The 23087-nt window shown below is 39.7% G+C and overlaps 2 protein-coding genes across 10 annotated transcripts in view; one reads left to right on the forward strand and one right to left on the reverse strand.

The window, feature by feature from the left end:
- On the forward strand, positions 1-15624 carry LOC120957561 (uncharacterized). 7 transcript variants are annotated; one of them, XM_040379828.2, is made up of 6 exons: positions 1-111; positions 2553-2886; positions 13453-13652; positions 13729-14006; positions 14465-14643; positions 14725-15624. In XM_040379828.2, the coding sequence occupies exons 2-6, from the start codon at positions 2826-2828 to the stop codon at positions 14814-14816; spliced, it is 810 nt and encodes a 269-aa protein (XP_040235762.2). In that variant the 5' UTR covers positions 1-111; positions 2553-2825; the 3' UTR covers positions 14817-15624. The 7 variants fall into 7 exon arrangements, with proteins under 7 accessions (XP_040235762.2, XP_040235760.2, XP_040235761.2 ...); XM_040379826.2 differs by having other exon boundaries at positions 51-154; XM_040379827.2 differs by having other exon boundaries at positions 56-183.
- Positions 15625-17692: 2068 nt separating this feature from the next.
- Positions 17693-23087, reverse strand: part of LOC120957209 (protein N-terminal asparagine amidohydrolase) — a 37321-nt gene continuing 31926 nt past the window's right edge. For all 3 annotated transcript variants that reach the window (XM_040379281.2, XM_049608631.1, XM_049608629.1), the window contains 3 exons: positions 18777-18985; positions 18541-18702; positions 17693-18452 (listed from right to left, as the gene is read on the reverse strand). In XM_040379281.2, the coding sequence (XP_040235215.1) occupies positions 18327-18452; positions 18541-18702; positions 18777-18985 (497 nt within the window). In that variant the 3' untranslated portion in view covers positions 17693-18326. The remainder of the gene's footprint in view (positions 18453-18540; positions 18703-18776; positions 18986-23087) is intronic.

Here is a 23087-nt window from a genome sequence, read left to right on the forward strand (position 1 = left end):
CGGGCGAGACCGACCGAAACTCTTCGGCGCGACGACGTTCAGCGCTGGTTCCTCCTGCGCCATTAGACAGTTTCTTGGCGGAGTTCAAACGGATCGGATCAACCGTTAACCGTACGTGCCTCATTTCGTGTACCGTTTGTGCGTGCGTTCGTGTGTGTGTATCTTTTGGGCGATTTGTGGGGTGTAATTTTACGAGTTTTACGATTAGCAATCAAAGCAAGCCTAGAAGTATCCCAATATCTCGTTCCAATTTTGAGCAAAGATCAAACTCTGTCCCACAGTGCGGAGTTCTTGAGAAGTGTCCAGAAATTCAGGAACAGATCCTCGCGATCTAGCCGTGATATTAACTGTGTCTTTTCGGCTCTGTTCTCCGATATCCGTGCGAGAACCTCTACGTGTGAAGTAGTGTGCGATCTGCGATCGTGATCTTCGGGAAGATCTTCGTTATGATCCTGCCGTAACAGTTTGCAGTTTTTTAGCGAAGAATATTTGCGCGAGCTGCTCGCAACAAGTGGTGTTATGATGGTAGTGGCCTCCTTTTCCTTCCCCTGTATGTGCATTGTGTGTGTGTGTGTGCGTGGGCATCCGTGTGTGACGATTATTTTCCCTGCAATCATAAAGAGAGCGAGGCAGAGAGGGATGTGGAGGGATTGTGTGTACTAAAAATATCAATGTGTGGTGCTTGTTGCGCGCGGTTTTTTTAAAGCGATTCGAAAACGTTGCACCCCGCGGACCTTTCATTATCATTAGTAATGGGATTTCATCTTGCTTGCTTTTTTTTGCTGGTGCTGCTGCAAAGCTACGTGTGTGTCTGTGTTCAAGATTGCAGATTGTTCCGTGTTGTGTTGTTTGTAACGATCGTTTTGGGTTATGTTTAGTAGACAATCTGTGGTGGCAAAGACTCTCTAGGTTTCGGTTTGTTTTCGATGGTCTAATGTCTGAGATCATCATCATCATCAACCTTGAAATTCTAGTGACGAAGGTTTTCTTTTTTTTGTTGGTAGTGAGAGACTTTCGAAAATGTTTGCGTAAATAGTTTCCTTCCTCATTTCGTTTTGGAGAAGACAGGAAACTTCATTATCCTTACACTTCGTTATCCGTTCAATATCCTGTGCTAGCATGTGACCTTGATTGGGTGACTGTGACGGGCAGCAAAGAAGTTGAGTTAAAAAAATATGAAAACAGAGCACGCCTAGTGTACCGAGAATTTCCTCAATGTTGTGCCATCCTTTCCATCCGCCCTCCAAAGTAAACTCCACGAGCACGGAAGATTGAACGGCGGATAGTAAATAACAGGTCTCACGTTACACATTGACAACCACAACAGCAGCAAAAAAAGGACGAACCTTGGAAGAATTCATCGGATCACACCGTGCCATTGCGATAGGCATGCTGCTGATGTTTTATTGAGTGTTATTTTTGGGGACCGTGTATCGCTTGCTTTCCCGCCGCCTCCCGGACATTAAAATTCAATAAAAATCCCGTGTGCATCCTTCGTGGTTTTGAGGGGATAGTGTTTTAGCTCACTGACACATAATTGGCCTTCGATGAGATCATGGTTGTGGCACACACATACACACACACATACAGTGGCTTGCAAAATTGATGGTACTCTTAATGTTTGTCAGTATTTTGGGTAATTCTCAAGTTAAATCTTGATGTTTGATGTCATTAGATAGATAATCTTTCTGATCATGGATTCAGTTTAGTGAGTGAAAAATAATCATACATTGTTTATAATATTTTGGACAAAATGGTCAAAAACACCATTTGGTTGGTACACAAACAATATTGTGGTACAGCTCAATACATTAAATGGAGTATTTCTTTGAGGTCTAAATCTAGTTTTCATGAGCAACGAGGACATCTGACCTTCTCAGGCTACTGATTATCAGTAAAAAAGGTCTGATTTGGAAGATAAGAGATCCGCAAAACACATAAACATAAGAGTAAAAAAAATCAGGTCTCAGAGTAAAAAAAAAATCAGGTCTCAGAGTAAAAAAAAACAGGTCAGTAAAAAAAATAATGATCTAAATTAGTGTACTCTGGTCACATTTTAATTGTTCGTGCCTTTTTTTAAGTTCGTACAGTAACTTGAGGGTAAGATGTAGACAAAATGTGGTTTCTTGTGCATGGTTTAACTCCCAAATGGTTAAATTCAAACTTATTTTGAACAATAGAATTTATATTGAAATAAATTAACAATCATTAATCAGAAACAAAATGACAACAAAGTTGTCTCTAAAAGAACAAGACAGATTAAATTAAAAGAAACGGTATGGCAAGTTACATGCAAAGCCAATGTAACTGTACCATCAATTTAGTGAGTCACTGTAGATCATTTTCCCCCTCGCCTTCTATGCTGATTAAATTCCCTTCCCAAAAAACAATAAACCCATCAAACTGGTCAAAGCAAGCGATGCTGTGCCACGCTAGTAATGAACCGTTCGTCGCCGTTACACCGTAAAGTAAACAATGGAACTAATGTGTATCCCGTTCAAAAAAAGGCCTGTAAGCCAGTGAAATAATAGTAACACCCTGTTCCTTTTTAGTGTCCCCCGTCCCGCGTGCTTGTGTTTGTGTGTGAAAATAGTGAAAATTAGGCAAGGAAAAGAACGAGAATTTGACAGCGGTGCGGATTAACGCGAACTGTGCGGAATTGCGGTGCGTCGTCGTCCTGTTGTGTGTGACGTTTACGACAGCTGCTGCGGCGGGGCATTATTAGACCAGTCGTCATCTGTACGGTGTGGGTCAGTCGTCTGTAAAACGAAAAGAAACCCCCACACCCCCTGATTCTAGATCCCATTGACACGTTGACATCGAGAATGGATAAGCGGCGGGGACTTATTTTTAACACCGGATTAATACTCCTTTTCCTACTGCAAGGTAATTGGTGTTTGTGTGTATCTGTGTTTTTTGTTTTGTTTGTTGTGTCTGTCTGTGTTGAAGGTCGTAACTTTCGGGTGGCCACCTTTTCCCTAATCGTTCGTTTACTTCTATCTTCTTCGAAGTTACACGGTCCGCTGAAGAATTTCAACGGAACAAGTTAGTTGATACTTTCTTGCAAAGGGAAACCTTCGTTAGGGTCGTTTTTTCTTAAATTTCTCAAGTTCGCTGAACCTGTGAGAAGGTTAATCGTGTGTGTGTGTGTGTGTTGGGAATGGAAGGACGTCGGACTTTGAGTTATGGTGTTGTGAACTTACGCAAGGTTATGCTTTTGGTTTCTGTATTTTTCATCATCAATCTTTAGTTGATGCACGGGACAAACAGTCAAAGGTGGTTGTGATGTTTATGAAACGCTTTAATCAGCTGTTTGAATGACCTTAAACTATTAAAATAAACACGTAACTCACGTTGAAAAACGAACCACTTCATGAAGGAAATATCAAGTTTTTGTTTATTTTTAATACGACTGATTTACTGTGACAAGGATTTATGAAGGATTGAGTGATTTTAGAGCTACGTTAGAGTAAGTTAAATCCTCTAATGTAACTCAAAAATCCGCGTGTGCTAATGATTGATCTAATGATCTAATAATTAAACGATTATTCTGATGGTTGATTGATGCTCTTTGCATAGTAGCTGAACTCTTCGTAACGTGGTGGCATTATCTGGCCGATTAAAACAAGGCAAGAATTTGTCACTCAACGCCACACAGGTTCCAGAAAGCATGCTAAATCCTGTAATCCTCTAATACATGCTGTAATGTCCTCGTTTGATGTACCTGTACTCTGCTATAAAACCTACTGTACTGTACTGCTACTGCATCTCAACACTAAAATATCAATGTATTGGATCATCTTGAAATATTTAGTTTGTCTGATCGTGTGGTATCATTAAAATGAATTAAATTCAACATAAAAGCTTCCAGTAAAAATTAGAACCTGTATTGAAGATAGCGTTACCACCCCTTTAATGGTAAATGGAGTGTTGTTGCACATGATCTTTAATATCCCTATCATGAATGACAGACATTATAAGCTACACACTATCGTCGTTTAATGTACGTCGATCATATTCATGAAATAAGGGTAAACGAGGAAATCCAAAATATAAATAAAATCTGTCATAGATCTCGCAAATAATTAACAACAACTCGCTAGCTAGTTGTGAAAATCTGGAGAGAAAAAACTGTAGCTTAGACACATGAAACATTTGAGTCCTTTTGGATCCTTTGTAGCAGAAAGAATGCTCTTTTCTTGAAAATCGGCAGAATTGCAAACAAGCTTGTAGTAAGAGAAAGACATCACAACTATCATCTGCCACTAAAGGCAAGGATTCTATAGAACGTGGAGGTATTTACGTTTTAATTGAACATTCTGGGCGAATCTGAATTCAATCGACTAAAGTCGAAGGTTAGCGACAGATAGACATTAGACAGAGATAGAGAGTGGAAATGATCATTATGCCAAAGCCAAACGAAAGCAAATAAACTGATGCAGGTCTGCCCTGGGGCTATCGCTAGTGAACCCAAACGTTGACCAGACTAATGTTGATTTATTCCAGAGTTCCAGTAGCAATAGAACGATTTCAGACAAAGAGGAGCATTGATTAAGCTATGCTGTGAATAACTATCGCAAAAACGTATTTGGGTTATACTATGTGTATTTATTTGCGACTTGGAGGACAATTGGTAGTCTGGACTATGTTTATGTGGACAATTTTGAATGGAAATAATACTTCAATAAGTGAGAAATCTTGGCTAACTTTAAGGCAATTGTCAAGATCAGGGATGTACCATATCGGGTATTTTCTGATATCAGGTTTTGACTATTGGATGTAATTGGTATCTATGACTTGGCAACCGTGGTACAGTCCTCAACTCGTTAGACTCAATAAAATGCCTGTCATGGGTTCAAGCCTGGAATGGACCGCTCATCTTCAGAAACTGTTAGTATTGTTAAACCATCTTCTATAATCGTACGACTTAACAACATTTCCGTCATGGGTTCAAGACCCAAATGGATCGTTCCTCTATACGTTGGACTGACTATCCTGCTATGGCAGTGGTTTTCAACCGGTGGGGAAACGGGCGAATTTTGACTTTTTAGGGGGGAATTTTTGTTGAAAATTTCGCAAAATACCTTGGGTAGCCACAATCAATAATTCACTGAAAGCCAGCTCCGTTATTGGTACAGTGTCATAGAATGAGTAGGAGAAGATCTATAACAATATAAGAGGAAAATATGTCGTTTTTTAAACCATAATTGTACGACAATTGTTATAATTTTTCAGCTCGATCAGTAGATAAACTGTATTGATTTTTGTTGTGCAGCCTCTCAAATTTCCTTAAACATCTTTTCACAGTTGTCAATTTCCTTTTTTAACAGCCGTATTATGTTTAAACTCGTTTGAGTCCATTTTTCACCTAAAGCTAGTTACGTTTCGTGATTTGGTAGATCTTATATAGAAAAAGCCAAATGTACCGGGTAAAATGCTTTGATTATTCGCTTGTTCAACTTTTTGATACGACATGCTTTCTTAGAATCCATAAAAATCATAGAGTTTTCGATTTGAGGAAAAAGTAAATGGTCCTAAAGATTCAAGATATTGAAAACTTTATGAATCATTCGATCGTTCTTTTGAAAACATTGAACAAATCGTTTACAAAACAAGATCTGATTGCACGACATCTTTAATGGGAAAATAAAAGTGTTAATTCAAAGCCTCGTTAGAAGTAGAATAAAATGTATTAAATTTTGTTTTACACAAAAAATAATTGAAAATTCCATTCAATCGAAAATACCCAATATTTACCAGGGAAAAAATGAAAAAGGTAAAAACTCGGTTAAAATCAAAAAAACTATATACTGGGTAAAAAGGTACCCCATCGTACATCACTGGCCATGATGCTACTGTTGTTAGTTTCATCGAACGATTCTTTATTGGCAATGATTTACTTCCCAAGTCTTTATTGTTCTATCATTTCTTCATAATTAGATCCATGCAACAGCATTTGAAGGACCAATTAATCGTCCTTGTAGATGTAAATTGATTATAAGATAACATTGAACCGCCCTTGATGTTAACCTCATTGTTATTTCTCGATCACGAGTTAAGACCTTATTTGCAGAATTAATTTTCATCGATCGCATCGAAAATAAAACATTGCTTTAAAGCTGCGATTTCACCTTTGTGTAGAGGTGCCAGAATCAATATTCGTATCTAGCTGCTAACGACTGTGCACTACAAATTAACACGGTGGAAATTGCCACTCGCACTACCAACCAAGCAGCAACAACCTGGTAAACAATCAGCAATTATCAAGCATCAGTCTGACAAAACAAATTTCCATGTGGTGTGCGGCTACAGTGTCGCGTAACGCTTGCTTGCGAAATTGCGCCCGATGAGATCACTGTTGTTGCTACATCGAACAATATTACCTCACACAATACCGAAATTCTTCTGGCGTATATAATAGAGCAGATCTACTCCACCCCGAATGCAACTATTTTTACAGAAAGGAAGCTCTATCCTTGCAAAACTCCAATGTATTGGCAAAAACACACGGAAAAACCAACTCAAATCGCAAGTAAAATAAGCGTGCCCTCCCCAAAGTGTGTGGATCCCGAGTGCGCAAATCCACGTTTTGGTGTTGGTGCGCCCTGGAAAGTGTGTGTGGTGGAAAGGAGAAGGGAGAGAGAGAGAGAGAGAGAGAGAGAGAGAGAGAGAGAGAGAGGGAGGACACACTCACAGAAATTTTGGCACACATTTTCTTCTCCCCAGGGCAGAGTTGTTCGATGGGATGAGATCGAGCCGGCACCAAACTCGAGTGTCTTTGACCGGAAGATCGTTTGGAGCGAACGGGCTTCCACTGCGTTGTCACACTTGTGGTGGAATATTTTTAGAAACTCGCTTGAATTGCGAGTTTATTTTCTCTTCTGTGTCTGAGTGTGTGTTGAATTTTTGAAAAGCATATTGCAAAAATGAAAAAAGACTGGAAGGAAGGAAGCCGTTCGCATGCAAATGCGCTTCAGATCCGATCGAAAAGATCGTCGATAGTACGATAGAGCGTGGCGCACGTGCGATGCAACGATGTGCAACGGAATTGCACCTTGGCGAAAAGTAGGTGCGCATTTATGATGAATGGCCATGCCGGTATGGGATTGGTATCATTTCGTTATGCACGGTCGAGTATGCAAGGTTGTGTGTGGTTCCATGGGTGATCTAATTGCGGTGGCCAATCCCTCGTTTTTCTCCGTTTGAAGGCTGGTGTTTGAAAATTATAGTGCAAAATAGCGCCAAAAGCATCGGAATTCCCCTCAGAAGCAACAGTTTTCCTCCCCGGTCAATGCGCCGGGTGCAATTTTCCCCCAGCCATGCCGTGCCTATCAAAAACCGCGCTCGCGCGCGCTATCTTTATCCTATGCGCAGCGCGCGTCAATCATGTTTGAAATTAGATTTATGACGCCTCGAAGGCATCGTACGGCCAGCTGTTTTCTTGCCTGTGTTGTGTGGGGTGTAAAATATGGTAACTAGTGTGGAGGGAAGAAGAGTTTTCGGGAGGTAGTGGAATTAAAGAGCGACTAAAAAGCGAACGCACACCCGCGTTCCTTTGCGTGACCTTAATTTATCGTTTGCGCGCGTTTCTCTGCCGGCGTTTCTATCGTTAAGGAGGAAAAGTGTGCTTCCGGTATATATGTATATGTATAAAGCGAAGGCAGGAAGGAAGGAGCGATGGTTGGAGGAATTTCCTCCTGAAAGGGGTTTGAATGGTCTTTAAATTCTGACCGGTGTGCTAGTGGGGTGTGTTTGACGTATTGGTGATTGTGAGGAGATATGGGGTTTTCACTTGTAACATTTTAAACGTTTATCATGCGGAAAGAAGCGTTGTATATAAATTTAAAGCAAATTTCATGGGCATTTTTTGCTAGTACAAGTATGAAAATAGGAAAAAAGGGTTAAACGCCTTGAAACCGTCTTCGATGGAGCAGCCTGGCATCTCATGAAGACTGCTGTTGATAGGAACGTGTGTGTGGTCTTGGATAGTATCTTTGGATAGTGATATATTTAAAAAACGTCTTTCGAAATGAATCTAAGAGCAAAATTGATATATTTTAGTACAACTAGTCAGTATATGAAAGCTTGTTTTAAAGCTGTTCGTACCTGGCACATGCAGTATTTATAAAAAGGTGACTACGATACTACCAAAATTGATTATCAGCAGTAGATGGATTGTTGCGTCGTATGCAGATGAATATTTGATATTTTCAATACAATAACAATTGTGGTTTTGGATTGTGAGCGTTGCCTGGCCGAAATTCTAGTATAGGGATTTTCCAATCAAGTTAAAGTTGCATTGGATGCACTCAAACGGAAACTGCTGCATTATTCTGTATTGTAGAACAGTACATTTGATGAATATAATTGACGTATTATTTACTTTTGCATTACAATAACTGTAGCTTAAGTTTCATTGGAAAGAAAATCTTTGATTTATTAAAGCATATTCCCCTTCTCATTTGGTTATTTGACCCGTTTTAGTCAATAATAGGCTATTTGTTTCAATCTTGTCCACAGCGGCTCGTTCTATCGGGGGTTTAAAGGGCAGGTTGATATGCAAACTAGAATGTTAGTCAAAAATTATAAAACGAACAACTAAAAACATTCAATAGCGGATAAATCGAGTTACTAATAAATTTTTATATGAATACATAAATGATTAAATAAATATGAACATAAATAAATAAATAAATAAATAAGTAAGTAAATAAATGAGTAAAACAAGTAAATTAAAAATAAATAAACAAATAAACAAATAAAGAAATAAATAAAAAATAAATGAATAAATAAATAAATGATTGTATGAAAAAGTAAATAAATAAATGATTGTATAAAAACATTAATAAATAAATTAATGTATAAATATATAAAAACTTAACAATAATAATATTACAAATAAATTATCAAAATTATTGAAGAAAGATAAAAAAATCTATAAATAGATGAAATAGATGTGTAAAAATAACAAGAGATGAAGAAAAAATGTAATATTTAAAAAAAATCAACGAAACAAATATTAAAACTAACAAGTAAATATATTATCAAAAACAGTGGAAAGTATAAAATAAAACCAAATAAGGTTAAGGAATATGGTACGATGAAAAAAACAGACTGTAAACAAAAATAGGCACTATTTAAATTAATTATAAATAACAAGGAAGAGTTAAATATGGAGTGCAAACGTACAAAAAGAAATTAAAGTTAAACATGATAATAATATGGTTTCATAGAAATGAAAATTAAACATATGAAAGAGGTAACAAGGGAGTATACAAACAGCAAAAACAGCAAAAGGTACAAAAAGAAAAACAAACCAAACAAACAAGGAAGGGTAAAAAGTGTTAAATCATGTTGTTTTGTTGTACGATAACTGATTCGCTTGTTATTTCACCAAGCCTGTTTGTCTTGTTATTTTTTGTATCATTTCACTTACTCCCTCAACTGGTTAACCTAAAGACAAGCGATAGATTGTACCACATTAACGTCTTGCGTTGGTTTACCATCGCCCCTTCGATATAGTAACAACTCCCGCACTAGCGACGCTTGTTGACGCTTTATGACGTTTGATTTATGTCTTGCTCGTAACGTGCTCACTCCAACCCCAAGAATGAAAAGTTATTTGTCCATCCATTAGCAAACCGTCCACACTCCCCACCCCCCGCGGAGGATAACTTTTACTACTACTGCTACTACTACTACTACTACTACTTTCAACTTACTGTTTGGGTTTGCTTGTGCCCAACCATCGACTACCCAGGAAGTTCCGGGAACCCGCGAGAAGGAGTGGCGTTGTTTTTGCAAACTTTAGCTTGCTTTTACTGCCGCGTGCGCGCGTACGTTTAGCACGTTCGTTTGGTGGTTAGAATATTATCAAAATACCGAGTGACGCGTGGAGGTATGGACAGTTTATTTTCCAAAAGCAGTCGTCGTGGCTGAAGTGTACACCGTGTAGCCATGTGTTTTACTGCCCTGCCCATGCGGACGGTCAAGTGGGTACGGTCGGCTTCATGAAAATAGAACAGTATGAAATATTTAATAAAAAATAAGCATAACAGCAAAGGGAGGTTAGGAAAGTGTTGCTGTTTGTACCGCTTTGTTGCGTACGGCAGTAGCAGCAGCAGCAAAATCTCCTCTGTAGTTTAGCTTCAGATTGTTGGCACAGATTTCAAACGTTCTGCAAATGTTTTTAAACCGACTGACACACCTACACATCATATACTTGCAATCGAGTAATGCAATTCCTCCAACGGTTGGGCAATGAAGACGGTTTCGGTCACAGACGGTTGTGTTTAGTAGTGAGCTGCTGGTGTGTGCAGCTCTGTAAAACGCTTCAGCGAATGTCAATGGGTTTTTTTTGCTGTATTTATTATTTGTAATGCTTTTTGCTTTGAAAACGTGTGTGTGTGTGTTGGCAAGGCGTCAACGTTTTGTGGGGTTGTTTTTCCTTCCAACTTTGAACACCTTTTGCAGCTGAGAGGTGAAAACACGGTAAACGGCGACTTTCCTTTTCATCTATTTTAAAGCGAGACCTTGAATATTTGAATTTTAATGTGGCGTTTCATTCAAAAAAGGCTGGGCCTTTTTACTTTTCATAATATTAAAATATCCAAATTTTCTATCCTAAAACCCCTGCACCATAGTCCCTAAAATCCATGCACATCCAGAAAGGCTCAACACAGATAAGCGGGCGAAGATAGTCGCTGTAATGATGATCATTAACACTCATTTTGGGAATAGATCTACACACTACCGATTACGCTTCTACGATAATGATAACAAGCACTAACACAGCTGAGTCATTAGATGTCACCGCCTTCAATGGATGCTCTCCTGTTACTAAATCAAAATGAGTGAACTCAAATATTGATCTCACCCACATCTATCAACGATCGAATTTCCCCTTCGCGTGATAAGAATGTGATATCGCACACTCACACAAGCACACGATGATTGTGGTACCTCCATACTTGGATGATCTCCTGTTACCAAATGCCCATTTTTGAAGCTTTTTGATTGGGCTGGCGAGAGTGACAGAGAAAATAGGAGGAGATACTAACAATCTAGGACACACTCACACTAACGATCAACCCCTTCGTTCGTGATATGATACACTAACGCAGTGCAATTTGGTTGTAGGTAACCTCCTTAATAAAATGCTCTCCTGTTACCAAATGCCGATTTTTGAAGCATTTTGATGAGGCGCAATGCAACATCCAGCTCCATGATATCCAGTGAGAGTGAAAGAGAAAAGGGATCTTTCGCGATGTACGGATACTTACACTAACGATCAGACCGCAGATTTTGTAGCATCCTCCTGAATGGCATGGTCTCCTGTTACATAATGCTTAGGGTCCTGGTATGGCACAGCATCTTCAAATCCAGTGAGAGTGACAGAGAAAACGAGATATCAAAGCTATCTAGGATACACTTTTAGGGGAAAGCTGGGCAAAATGGTACTTTAAAGGATTTTGCTCTATATCTCATCGGGTAAACCACTTTACACTTCTGATATTTTCACGACAATCGATGGTTCAACTTCTTGGAAAATAATCAGAAGTTGACGCATTATCAACAAAAATAAAAAAAATAAATGAAATTTCAATATCAATTCACTCATTAGAAGTAGTGAAAATGTATGGTTGCGCAAAGGGGAAAAATGGTCATACATATGTCAAAACACATCAAAACAAAGGGGCAGAGTTGACCACAACATTGGACTTAGGCTTTGGTTTAAACTCTTGCATCTTGGTAGAAGTGTTAGAAAAAAGTTTTAAGTTTAGTATTAAAGGTTTTTGTCAAATAATTTAGTATAATGCTGGAATATTTATATAATTCACGTAATGTCAATAATTTTGCTTGTTGATAGAGTATACATACAGCACAGTTTTATTTATGTAAAGCTTATAAATTGTAGCGACCTTAGCTTTCACCACAGCTTCAAAATGTTGCTCCTATCAAAACATACCAACCATTTTGCCCCAAGTGATACATTTACAAACTTCATTTTTAATACTTTTGATTAAATTAAAATTGTTACTTTTTTACGTAAATAATAGATTTTATGAAAGTTTATTTTCGAGACGATGAAAATTACATCGTTTTGAGGAAACATTTTATTTGGTAATTTATTCGCTTATTTTGAAATTTTAGGTATTCAAACGTTCATAGTGGGCTTTAAACATTGTATTTGATTTTTTTCAATCATTAAAAGTCATTATCAATGTGTTAATATACAAATAATGCAGGTAAATATTTTGCCTCACGTAACCATTTTGCCCCACGCTCCCTTACTAATGACCATCTTTCCCACATGTAATACTAACGCAACACTAATACAGCACACTAATGCAACACAATTTGTTGTAGGCAACCTCCTAAATAAAATGCTCTCCTGTTACCAAATCCGGTTTTCTAACGATTTAATTTGGCACAGCATCATCAATTCCTGCGAGAGTGACAGAGAAAGCTGCGATCTAGAACACTGATACTAACGATCATCTTCTCCATACGATACACATACGCAACTCAATCGGTTGTAGCATCCTCCTGAATGGCATGGTCTCCTGTTACAAAATGTCAATTTTCTAAGCTCCTGGTATGGCACAGCATCATTAATTCCCGCGAGAGTGACAGAGAAAACCGATCACATTGCGATCTAGGACACTTACACTAACGATCATCTTCTCCATACGATACACATACGCAACGAAATTAGTTGTAGCATCCTCCTTGAAAACATGGTCTCCTGTTACAAAATGCCAATTTCCTAGGCTCCTGGTATGGCACAGAGAGAGGCGGATTAGACTTCCCCTCCATGATAAAAACAGGGTGTCAAATACTAGTACACACACTAACCTTCTCAAACACACAATCCTTTGCGGCTTTATTAGTGTCAGCGAACACATACCATCAACCACCGTTCGCTTCGTGAGCAGAGTGTGATAACACACTGGACGATCAAATTCCAGTACAGATCTAATTCAGGGGGCGTGGCATAAGCATCTACTCCATGCCATGTAATGTCACGTAATTAGATAAATGTAGCCTTCTTACTTACGTGCTTCCCTGGTATCGATGATTTGAAAAATGGATAAAACTATACTGTGGTATCTTCGAGACAATTCAATGTGTGAGAGAGCGAGATAGGAGTACTGAATTCAAATTCCAATTGGAAATTTTCGGTCGATCAAGAACGTGTTCGTATGGGATAAAAAATGCAAAGAAAACTGTTTTATTTTTGAAATTCATTTCTTTATTTATATTGTTCAATTAAGAAGAAGTGTGTTGGCGTTTATTGACATTTTATTATTTAAAGAACAATTGATTAAATGATCGCTGTGATATAATAAATATTAACGAGCCAAAGTACACACAGAAGAAATTGTAACAGAAGTAATTTGTAGTTAAAATTTATTCATTTTCTTTATTTACTTTATTTTCTTCCTCCAGCTGTCACCTGCCTTGAGATCACCAACCTGCGAGTACCGTCCTCGTACAGCATATCGCGCGATGAGGGCGACCACAAACCGCTGATCCTCGGCTGCGACTACGACATCGACGAGAGCGAGTCGAAGGGGTTCGTGCTGAAATGGAAGCACAACGAGCTGCAGATCTACCAGTGGATACCGTCGCGGAATCCGGTCGTGTTTGTAAGTGAAACCAATCTGACCACCGGAAATCGAGCAACAAGCTCAATAAACACACTCATCCGTTATCAATTTCCAGAGCGCCTTCAAGGGACACATCGATCTCGGCTACTCCGAGTCGGACGATCGGCTCCACAAGCACAGTGCCTTAAAGTTTATCAACCCGATAGCCAACTACACCGGCAACTACACGTGCCAGGTGCAGACGTACCAGAGCGTGCAGTCGCGGACGGCCCACCTGCAGATTATCGTGCCCGAGACGGACTTCTCGCTCGGCTTCCAGCGGGAAACGAACGGCAGCACGGTGGTGTTCTGCAATGTGGGTGAAATTTTCCCCCGACCGGAAGTTTCGCTGCTGTAAGTATGCAATCTGGGTTGATCGTGGTTTTAGTTGGATTAGATTAGGACGCACAAAAAAGGCGAGAAAGAACAGAAAACTCATCCTTTATCGGGATGATGGTAATGATTGGCGTGGCGCCATCTATCGGAGAGTAGCGATACTAGCACTGTTACGATTTTTACTTTGCATGTTAATTTAACCGCATTAAAGCACAGCACACCAAGAAAAGTTACGACTAAAAACTAAAATGTTTTAATTTGACATTCGGTTTGACGATTATTTAAGTTAAAGCATTGAAAACCTAAACCCTGTACGCGTTGTAGTGCGGCTAGTCGACCATAGATGGCGCTATGTGCAACAAAAGAGAAATAGTTCAAATTCATTTTTCAATTCTAACCATATTTAAATCACATTCTATCGTTATTTGAATCTTTCCTTCTCATTTTCACAATATATTGCCCTATTTTTTCTATAGCATCGATAACGAGAAGGTGCCCGACGCGGTGGAAACGGAACAGGTGCAGGAGTACACCAACTACTACAACATGACGGTACAGTACATCCTGCCCGACCAGAACAAGGACATGGAGCTGGAGTGTGAGGTGACGATACCGGGGACCGACTACAAGCTGCGCACCAGCATGCCCTATCTGGGTAAGTGCTCCCTCTCGATCGTTTACTCGATGACCGTTTCCAAATGATTGAAATTCAATCCTTTCCTTTGCCCTTTTCCAGGTGCCGCCTTCCGGGCGAATGCTGCCACGTTGCAGGTCTTCCTCTGTACCTTCCTGACAGTCACACTGGCCCGCATGCTGACCCTGTTCTAGGGACCGCGTTTACATAAGTCGCTTCGAGACTGAAGCTGCTCCACAGAAAATGCCTTTTCGCAGCGATCGCAGGTGGTTGTCGGTCGTTAGCGCCCGGTCGGCGCGCATAAAGTCTTCTTCCCCATTCTCGACTTCCCTCTGCCCTACAGTCTTCCCCAGCTCCTCCTCGCCCCCTGTGTCACACAGGATTCAAAGTGCAATTAATTGTTTGTTCATTACGCTTCCCCATCTATTCCCCGACTCCAAAGCGCCCCCGCGCCGAGAGGGATGTGGAGAGGGACCTGTTGTAAATAATTGTTTGTTTTCTGCTGCTTTTTGTTGTTGTGATCGCTGTTTTCTTGTGTACACCACCGATAGAGAGCCTCTTAAAAGCAAGCGGTTTGAGTTTCGTCAAACGAAACACGTTGTGCCTTGGAAAGCCGCAAAACAACCTCCCTCGAACAGGCGATATAGGAAATAAATTGAAAATATATTTTTAAATGTTTAAATTATTAACACCCTGTGCCTCATCCTCGCTCCTCCCCCCCCCCCCCCCCCCCCGCCTTACCATCTTCCCGAGGAGGATTTAATATGTTTAATAATACAGAAACAATTTACGCTTCGTGTGATGAGGAGGTTATCATCACCCTTGTTGGTGTGCGTGTGCGTGTGTGTGTGCACTCTCGTTCGTGTCAGTGATTAATTTAAATGTGTTTCCCCGTAGTCAAAGAGAGTCTGTACGTGAAGCGGATGATCGCAAGGATAACTTTATGTTGTATAACACACGCGTGTTGCCGAAATAAAGAATGATAATATTGAAAAAAGCAAATTGAGTACTTTAATTGCTTCTACGAATGATAACTATTTACGAAGACTACACCAGACGTTGTGTATATGTATAACAAAAAAAAAAAAAAAAAAAAAAAAAAACAGTGGAGTGCCATTTATCTGGGCTCATCGGGACTCGACCTAGCCCGGATACTCGTATCGATTATGAGTCAGTATTTTAATTTCCAGAGTTTTCCCGGTTTTTCTCGGATTTTTTTGGGGTTTTCCCGGTTCACTATACATCGTGTGCCGGTTATCGATACTTCAATTATAAATTATTATACCATAAAGCGTTTTCAAAAATCGTTATCTAGCTGATGGCGAGTAAAGACGGGATTTACGGTAAAGATGGTCACTTGTCATAAACACTGGATAAAAGTTATTAGTGAATTATTCAACAATATAGTATCCAATCTAGAGGTGTGACAACACATTTGAGAACCATTTTTTTGCATCATGACACTAACGTGTAAAGACTTTACCCCGTGACAAAGATATTTTGCATCTGCTATCAATTGTTTATTAACATATGCCATCAAACACCTTTAAAGAAGGGTACCGGAACCGGAAGTCATGGACCAACCAGCCACTGGAGAAAACATAAAAATCTGCGAGGAACGGATTTCCTGTAAAACAGCAGCCATGCATTATGCTGTTACTCGCACGACGCTGATATTGCACCTCACGAATAGATACAGGAGATTTCAGGGTTTTTTTTTAATTTTAGGACATTTTCTTGACTGTGTTTTACGGGAAGTGTACGTTATGTGATAACAAGTGCGTTCTACAGCACCCTTTTTTAACAGGCTTTTATCTATTTACACCTGCGTAGAAACACACGCTTTTGGTTTAATTTTTCACCCATTTCATTTAAAAAAAATCTACGATAATCGATAGCTGGGTTATCGGAACGGATGTTCTTCGATTCTCGGAAAAGGTGAGGAAGTCAGCAATGCTCATCCATAGCACTAGTGAATAATGGATGGATTAATGCAAAGCTCGTAAAAAGAAAGGAGCAACGATCGGACTACAGAAAGTTTGTGATAACTTCCCGGTTTTCCCGGTTTTTTTTCCGAAAAAATAAAATTCCCGGCCAATTCCCGGTTTTCCCGGTTGAGTGGCCACCCTGATTTTTTTGCTGAAATTTATCTGATGTTTGGGAATATTTTTGGAATCCAATGGGAATATTTTTGGAATGCGCCATGAATTATAGCGTTTTTTTTTGTTATGACAATGTGCTCTGATATTCGTTTAATTTATATTCTCCTCTGCACGCAATACCATCTTTGTATTGGTCAATCAAATCAAATCAATATTGTCCCGTTTTGTAATCACACTTTTTTGCGACAATCGCTGATTTCAAGATTTTTCGACAGTTGCAGATTGGGGATTTTGCTACTATCACACAATTTGGATGTTGTGACAGTGGCAGACATTACGCAGTTTTTGCGACAAAGTTTTGCAAACTGTACCACAAACCTAATTAAAATATAAAATTGAAAATGTTGTCGCAATTTTTTTACTGCAAAATAATGTCGCCAAATCAGGTCACGATATTTCTTTGCAAAATCCTGTCATAAAATCTCGACGAAAAATCTAGTCGCGATATTAAATCGCAAAATCTAGGCAAATTATTTTGTCGCAAAACTAAAATTTCAACGTAACAAAAAGTTCTAGAAAAAAAAAATCCAAACAATCACTCTTTATTGTGTGAAGTTCAGCTAAATACGTGCTGAGTGTATAAAATCAGCGTTAAACGTCGAAGTAAAATTGAAGAGTTTTAAAAGTAAAGAAAAAAAAGTTAGCTAAATTCTTGTTTTCTTAGAAAATTCGATGTCCCGCTTTTTTTTTATTATGCGTTACAACTATTCATCAGATCTATCTGCTCCAGTAAATATTTAGGCTACAGTCATTTCTGTATTATGACACCGGATAACCATCTACATGAGCTCGTTTTTCTTCTTGATTGATTGTGAATGATTTCGGATACTGTAACTTGCTTACAAAACCAATAAAATGCTAAAATAAATTGAAGGAAAAAAAACTATTCTTGCATAAAAAGCACTATCTCAATTAAACATATTTAAATTGATTTATTATTCGTTAAATAGCAGAGCTCAGCAATCACAATAAACTGCCAATAGAAACTGTTCAATACCGAAAAGGGTTTGCAACGGGGAAATGTTTTTCATTTGTTTTATAGCAAGTGGAGTCTTTTAGCTCCCTTTGCTCACTGTACGTATGCCCTTCGACTTTTAGCATAGATATTGATTTAAAGAAAGAAAGAAAACTGAGCGATTGAGAGCGTATTCAGATCGTTTACATTCTTTGCTTTTAACGCTTGCACGTCGTTTTAGTTCAGAAGAGGTACAAAAACAGGAGCATATTTCCAGCTACACAGACACACAGACAAAGGCACTAAAAATTAAACGTTCTTAGAAACTTCTGATAGGAAAACTAATGTAATGTAAATGTAACAAGCTGCGCGGGAATCATAATATTATAACATTTCGCCTTTTCGCATTCATATATTGGCACGACAGGTTTTGTTTTTGATAAATATGTTTGGATTGGAAGAAAACAAGGGAAAGCAGTACAATATAACACTACTACGACGGGCTCTGGGAGGAAATCAATCTACGGAAGCGGTTGTATTTGTGTCCTCTGTCGTGAGCGAAGAAATCGGCCCGCCAACCGTCTGGCTCAGTATCGAACCGGTGTCCAGCAGCCGGTCGTCTCGTCCCGCCGGAAGTAGTGCGGATTGTTGTTGCGGAAGACGGTAACGGCCGGGAACTGATTGTCCTGAATGTATCTAAGTGTGGCACGGACCTTTTTGGGAGTATGGAGACAACACAGTTGTAGTATATTGTAGTTTTGTAGTCCTCCTTTTCCCATTCATGCATCCCGCTTTACTCACCTGCATGGCAAAGTGTGGCGGTTCCACCTCCGGACTGGTGGAAAGATGCTTCAGTATAAACTCATCGCTCTGCGCCAACCAAAGATCAACGCCGCGCAGTGGATCGTAATTGAATGGACCGATGCGCAGCATACCAACAGCGGCATCATATATATCTAGCACCTGCGAAAGGGGAAAGGATCATTGTTAGAATTGTATGGTCTTAGAGTTGATTCGTTTTCTCATAATGCACCTACCTGATGGCTTCCAGTAAAGTGTCGCGCCATGCGCAGTGGCAGATCCGGTCCCTTGTCCGGGAAGTTGGCGGGAAAGATTTCACCCGTCTTGATGTTTACGCCGACGCCGTAGATGATCGGCCAGTTGATGTCATCGCGCACCATCGTGTTGAGCTCGCCGACGCACGACTGGGTCAGATCGATCTCCAGCGGATGTTTGTGGAATGATTCTGATGGTGGTGGAGAAAAAGAAATGAAGGAACATGTGTTAAAAATTGGTCAAATCTTGTCCAGTCTTCAGTAGATACTTTCAACCTAATATCCATTGTCATTACTAGGTCCATTTAAGCTGTTTTGGTTTATGTAATTTCTTTTAAAAACAACCCTAGAATATCATCCAAAAGTTCATATTTTTCACAAGGATCCGTGATAAAGACATTGCATTATTCTAGATAAAAACAAACTAAGAAAATATTACACGCTGTAGATTTGCGGTAGCAAATTGGTGCTAGAACCTTCGCGTCATATTGTAGAATCAACTAGAGCTACAATTCATAGCAAAAAAATAAACTCCTTATCGCTGACGAGCGCAATGCTCCGGAATGGGGAAAGACTAATACGGAGGAAATTATTAGGATTTTTTTGCAAGCAATATTGGGTATGGTCATGTTTGTTCGTAGATTAGATGGAACTTGATGTACCGTATCCATAAAAAATGCAAGCAACATGCTAATTTTTTTTTTAATACTTCGACAGTTATCAACTGTATCAATGCTGCTATACACTGACCGAATTTAATAACATTTTTGGGTAATATATGATGCCCAGTACACAAAAAGTGTCCGGTAAAATGACCTGTTAGAGCGTGTTCAGAATGTCATCTGCATCATGGTAGGAACGCGGTGAGATGCTGGGTATCAGCATGTTTGGACAATCGACGAAAATCCGTACCAAACTTTTTTTTTTAATTTATGTTGATATAAAAGTATAGTAATTCGTGTGATGGCATACATTAATAGCAAACGTAGGCAAAGACCCTAAATTCGTATGAAAAATGGACATTTGCGATAAATTTCTCTTCATGAAATTCCGGATGTTTTGACGTTTAAGTGTTTTTTTTTAACTGAGTATCACTCCAGTTAGCGAACCTCCAGTTAAAAAGCACTCCAGTTAAAAAACCACAAGAAATCCGCAGCTCTAAAACTTACGGATTTTCTACCATAGAAATGGGAACGAACGTTATCGTGTAGCACAGTTCATTTTCCCCGTGGGCTCCCTGTTATAAAAAAATCTTCTCAAAAATCAAGTAAAATGAATATCTCACCTATAATGAACATAATAAGCGAGAATGAGTTGTTGTTGTTTGTAAAATGAAAAATGAACATAATAAGCGGGAATGAGTTGTTGTTGTTTGTACAGTTTTTAGAGGCTTTGGCTCCTGCGGAGTTCTTTCGTCTCTTAAGCGGGAATGAGTGTCCCGAGGAACGAATTTTCGTCGTTCGCTCAAACGTGCTGAAGACCGCTGTGCTTATGAAATCTTTTTCCAACTTAAAAAAAATGACCCGATTGGAGAGAACTACCCTGTACTGACCAGGAAAGAGGTCTTCTTGAAGATAGGGAGCATGTCCATCAGTAGTTGGCAGTGCTCATGGAATATCCGTGAAATTGGAGGTTGTTACCACGGGTCAATCAGAACAGTACGATCAGGTGCTTGAAAACTATTGGCGTCGTTATTCAAAGGGATTTGTTGTGTCTGAGCGCCTAAGATCACCCAGAAAAACGTTTTTCGGCAAGGGGGGGGGGGGGGGTCACCGTGTTAAAAAGCCAAAAAGACACCTGGGCTATCAATCGACTGGTAATGGATCGTGCTTGTTGCATCTCGGATACTACTCTAACAATTCAATAGCGCAAAACAAAATCACAACTACCAGGAAATTTTCAATGATATAGCATAAGGAATGGCATTCGGAATTCCCAAGGATAGATAATAAGATAATTTGTTGATAGCCCCGAAACACACCTATCAATATTTGTATGTTAAATGACCTATGATTTGAAAGTTGTGAATTCAAACTTATTATAATTTGACCGTTAGTTAAATGAGCATTATTTACAAAATAGCTATCACCCTTTTCTTGACTGATTTCCTTTTGAAGTCATTGAAGATCATTGAATTCTTCGTATTGCACGGGATGGCACACATTTATCTCACAAAACACAAGATGTCCTACTACTACGTTGTCTCTTACATCAGAACAAACAACATCACACACTCTCGTATACAACACTACTCCGTCTGGTTGATTGGTGTCAATTTTTTGATTTAATTATTTTCTAATTGACCTTTCGTCGACGACCGACGGACCGACCGGGACCGACCGGGAACTAAATTGTCCCTCTCCGGTCTCTCGATCTGCCACCGTGTTTGATGGTCGTTTGCACTTGATTGAATTAAGTGGCCATTAGAATGAGGACCGGCGTGACCAGCGCGCAGGGAGAAAGAGATGAAGAGAGTATGCGGTTCATTCATATTTGATCGTGAATAAAGAGGGATACTTTGCCGGTCGGGTGTAAGAACACGTACTATCCATTACTTTTTTGCTTTTCTGCTCTCCCATCAGAGACGACGCTTGGTCTTAATGTACTTGAACGAATCTAAAAGTACGCTGGAATCCATTCTTCCATTCCTTCACGGTCCGGTTGCTCCCATTCCTCGCCGCGAGGATTCAATTAAATGCATTACTCTTCATTCAATTAAAATTGAAGGAAGCAAACCAAGTGCAACTGCAGGGCCACCACGAGAGAGGGTGATTAACACTTCTTAGGAGAAGGTTAAACAACAGCATACACCACCGTGTCTGCCCTACCCATATAGGATGGGTGTCACAAATTAGCCTGCCAACCGGTTCTGTCCTGTACGATACAAAAAAACCAACACGGCCACCATTACCAGCATAAAACAACAAACGCATGCATGCGCAGAGACAAAAAGGAGGAGCCTTGTGGGCATCATATCTCCACTCCCGATGGGTGGGTGTTTGATGTCCGTTCCGGTGGTCAATTATAATTTACGAGACGACGATGTTACAATCACTATAATTAAATTTCTTACACCGCGGAAAGCAGTACCACATTACAATCACCAACACCAGCGCCGGATCGTGGGCAAAGTCCTTCGAGAAAGATGAATGAGAAATAAGAGTCGTACAGATACACATGCGTACACACTGCAGCAATTCATTCCCTTTAGGGCATTCGATTCGATGCAATAAATTATGTACCGCCTGCGGACATTAATAGCCTATTACCGGCCATGTAAGTCTTGTGATTAGCGTGTCGCTTAGTGCGAAACTGCCAAATAACCAAACACCTCGTGATAAATTGACCTTTTATCGTTATATGTTATGCATTTGATTGCGAAATTGCGAAATATTGGTTTAAATGGCATCGTCACGGCGAAGATTAAATAGGTGTTTAAAATTGATTGGGTCCGTTTTCATTCCAACAAACCAGTATAATCGATTACAGAGCAATTTCATAAACTTATTGTGGGTTAATGTATACTGAGCGGTAGTAAATCAATTCAGGTTCCTATTTTTAGACACTTATTACATGCTTCAAAAGGTGGGTTTTTCGGGTTGCCTGACTATGCAAATGTAGACTCGAATGCTTTTTTTTAAATTACCCATACAAATAATACTTGCTAGTACCACTTAATGTCACAACTATTCAAGAGAAAGTGTTGTCTTTTTGAAGTAAAGTATCATGGTGATTAAAATCGTTGAAAGCGTTGGAACTTCATACTAGTGATGGGTAAAGTTTGCAAAAATGCGGAGTCGATTCCGTCCCAACTAAGGAAGGTAGGTCCGCTCAATATTATCTGGAGTCGTTCGGAATCGTCTGGAGCCGTTTGGAATCGTCTGGAGATGCCCCGAGTCGTTCGGTATCGTTCTGAGTCGTCCGGAATCGGCTGGAGTCGCCCGGAGTCGGCCTTTGAAACAAAAGCCTGTTCACGCAAGGTGTAAGACAAAAAAACACAACGAAATGAATTGTCTGATCACAAGCACGACTTCGAATGACTCCAACTCCTGTAGACTCCGGCCGAATCCGGAAGACTCCGAGCCTTTCTGGACAACTCCAGCCGACTCCGGACGACTCCAGGCGACTTCGGGCGACTCTGGCAAAATCAGAACCACTTGTTCTATCTGGAGACGGAAACGTCCAGAGTCGGAGTAGGATAGGAGTCGTGTAAGCGCTCTAGAGAGCACATTACTAATTCGTTGGGTTGGAAAGAGGCCCGTAGTTTCAATGAATTTAAAACTCTAAACCAAA

Source organism: Anopheles coluzzii, chromosome 3 (assembly GCF_943734685.1).
Source record: "Anopheles coluzzii chromosome 3, AcolN3, whole genome shotgun sequence".
NCBI lineage: Eukaryota > Metazoa > Arthropoda > Insecta > Diptera > Culicidae > Anopheles > Anopheles coluzzii.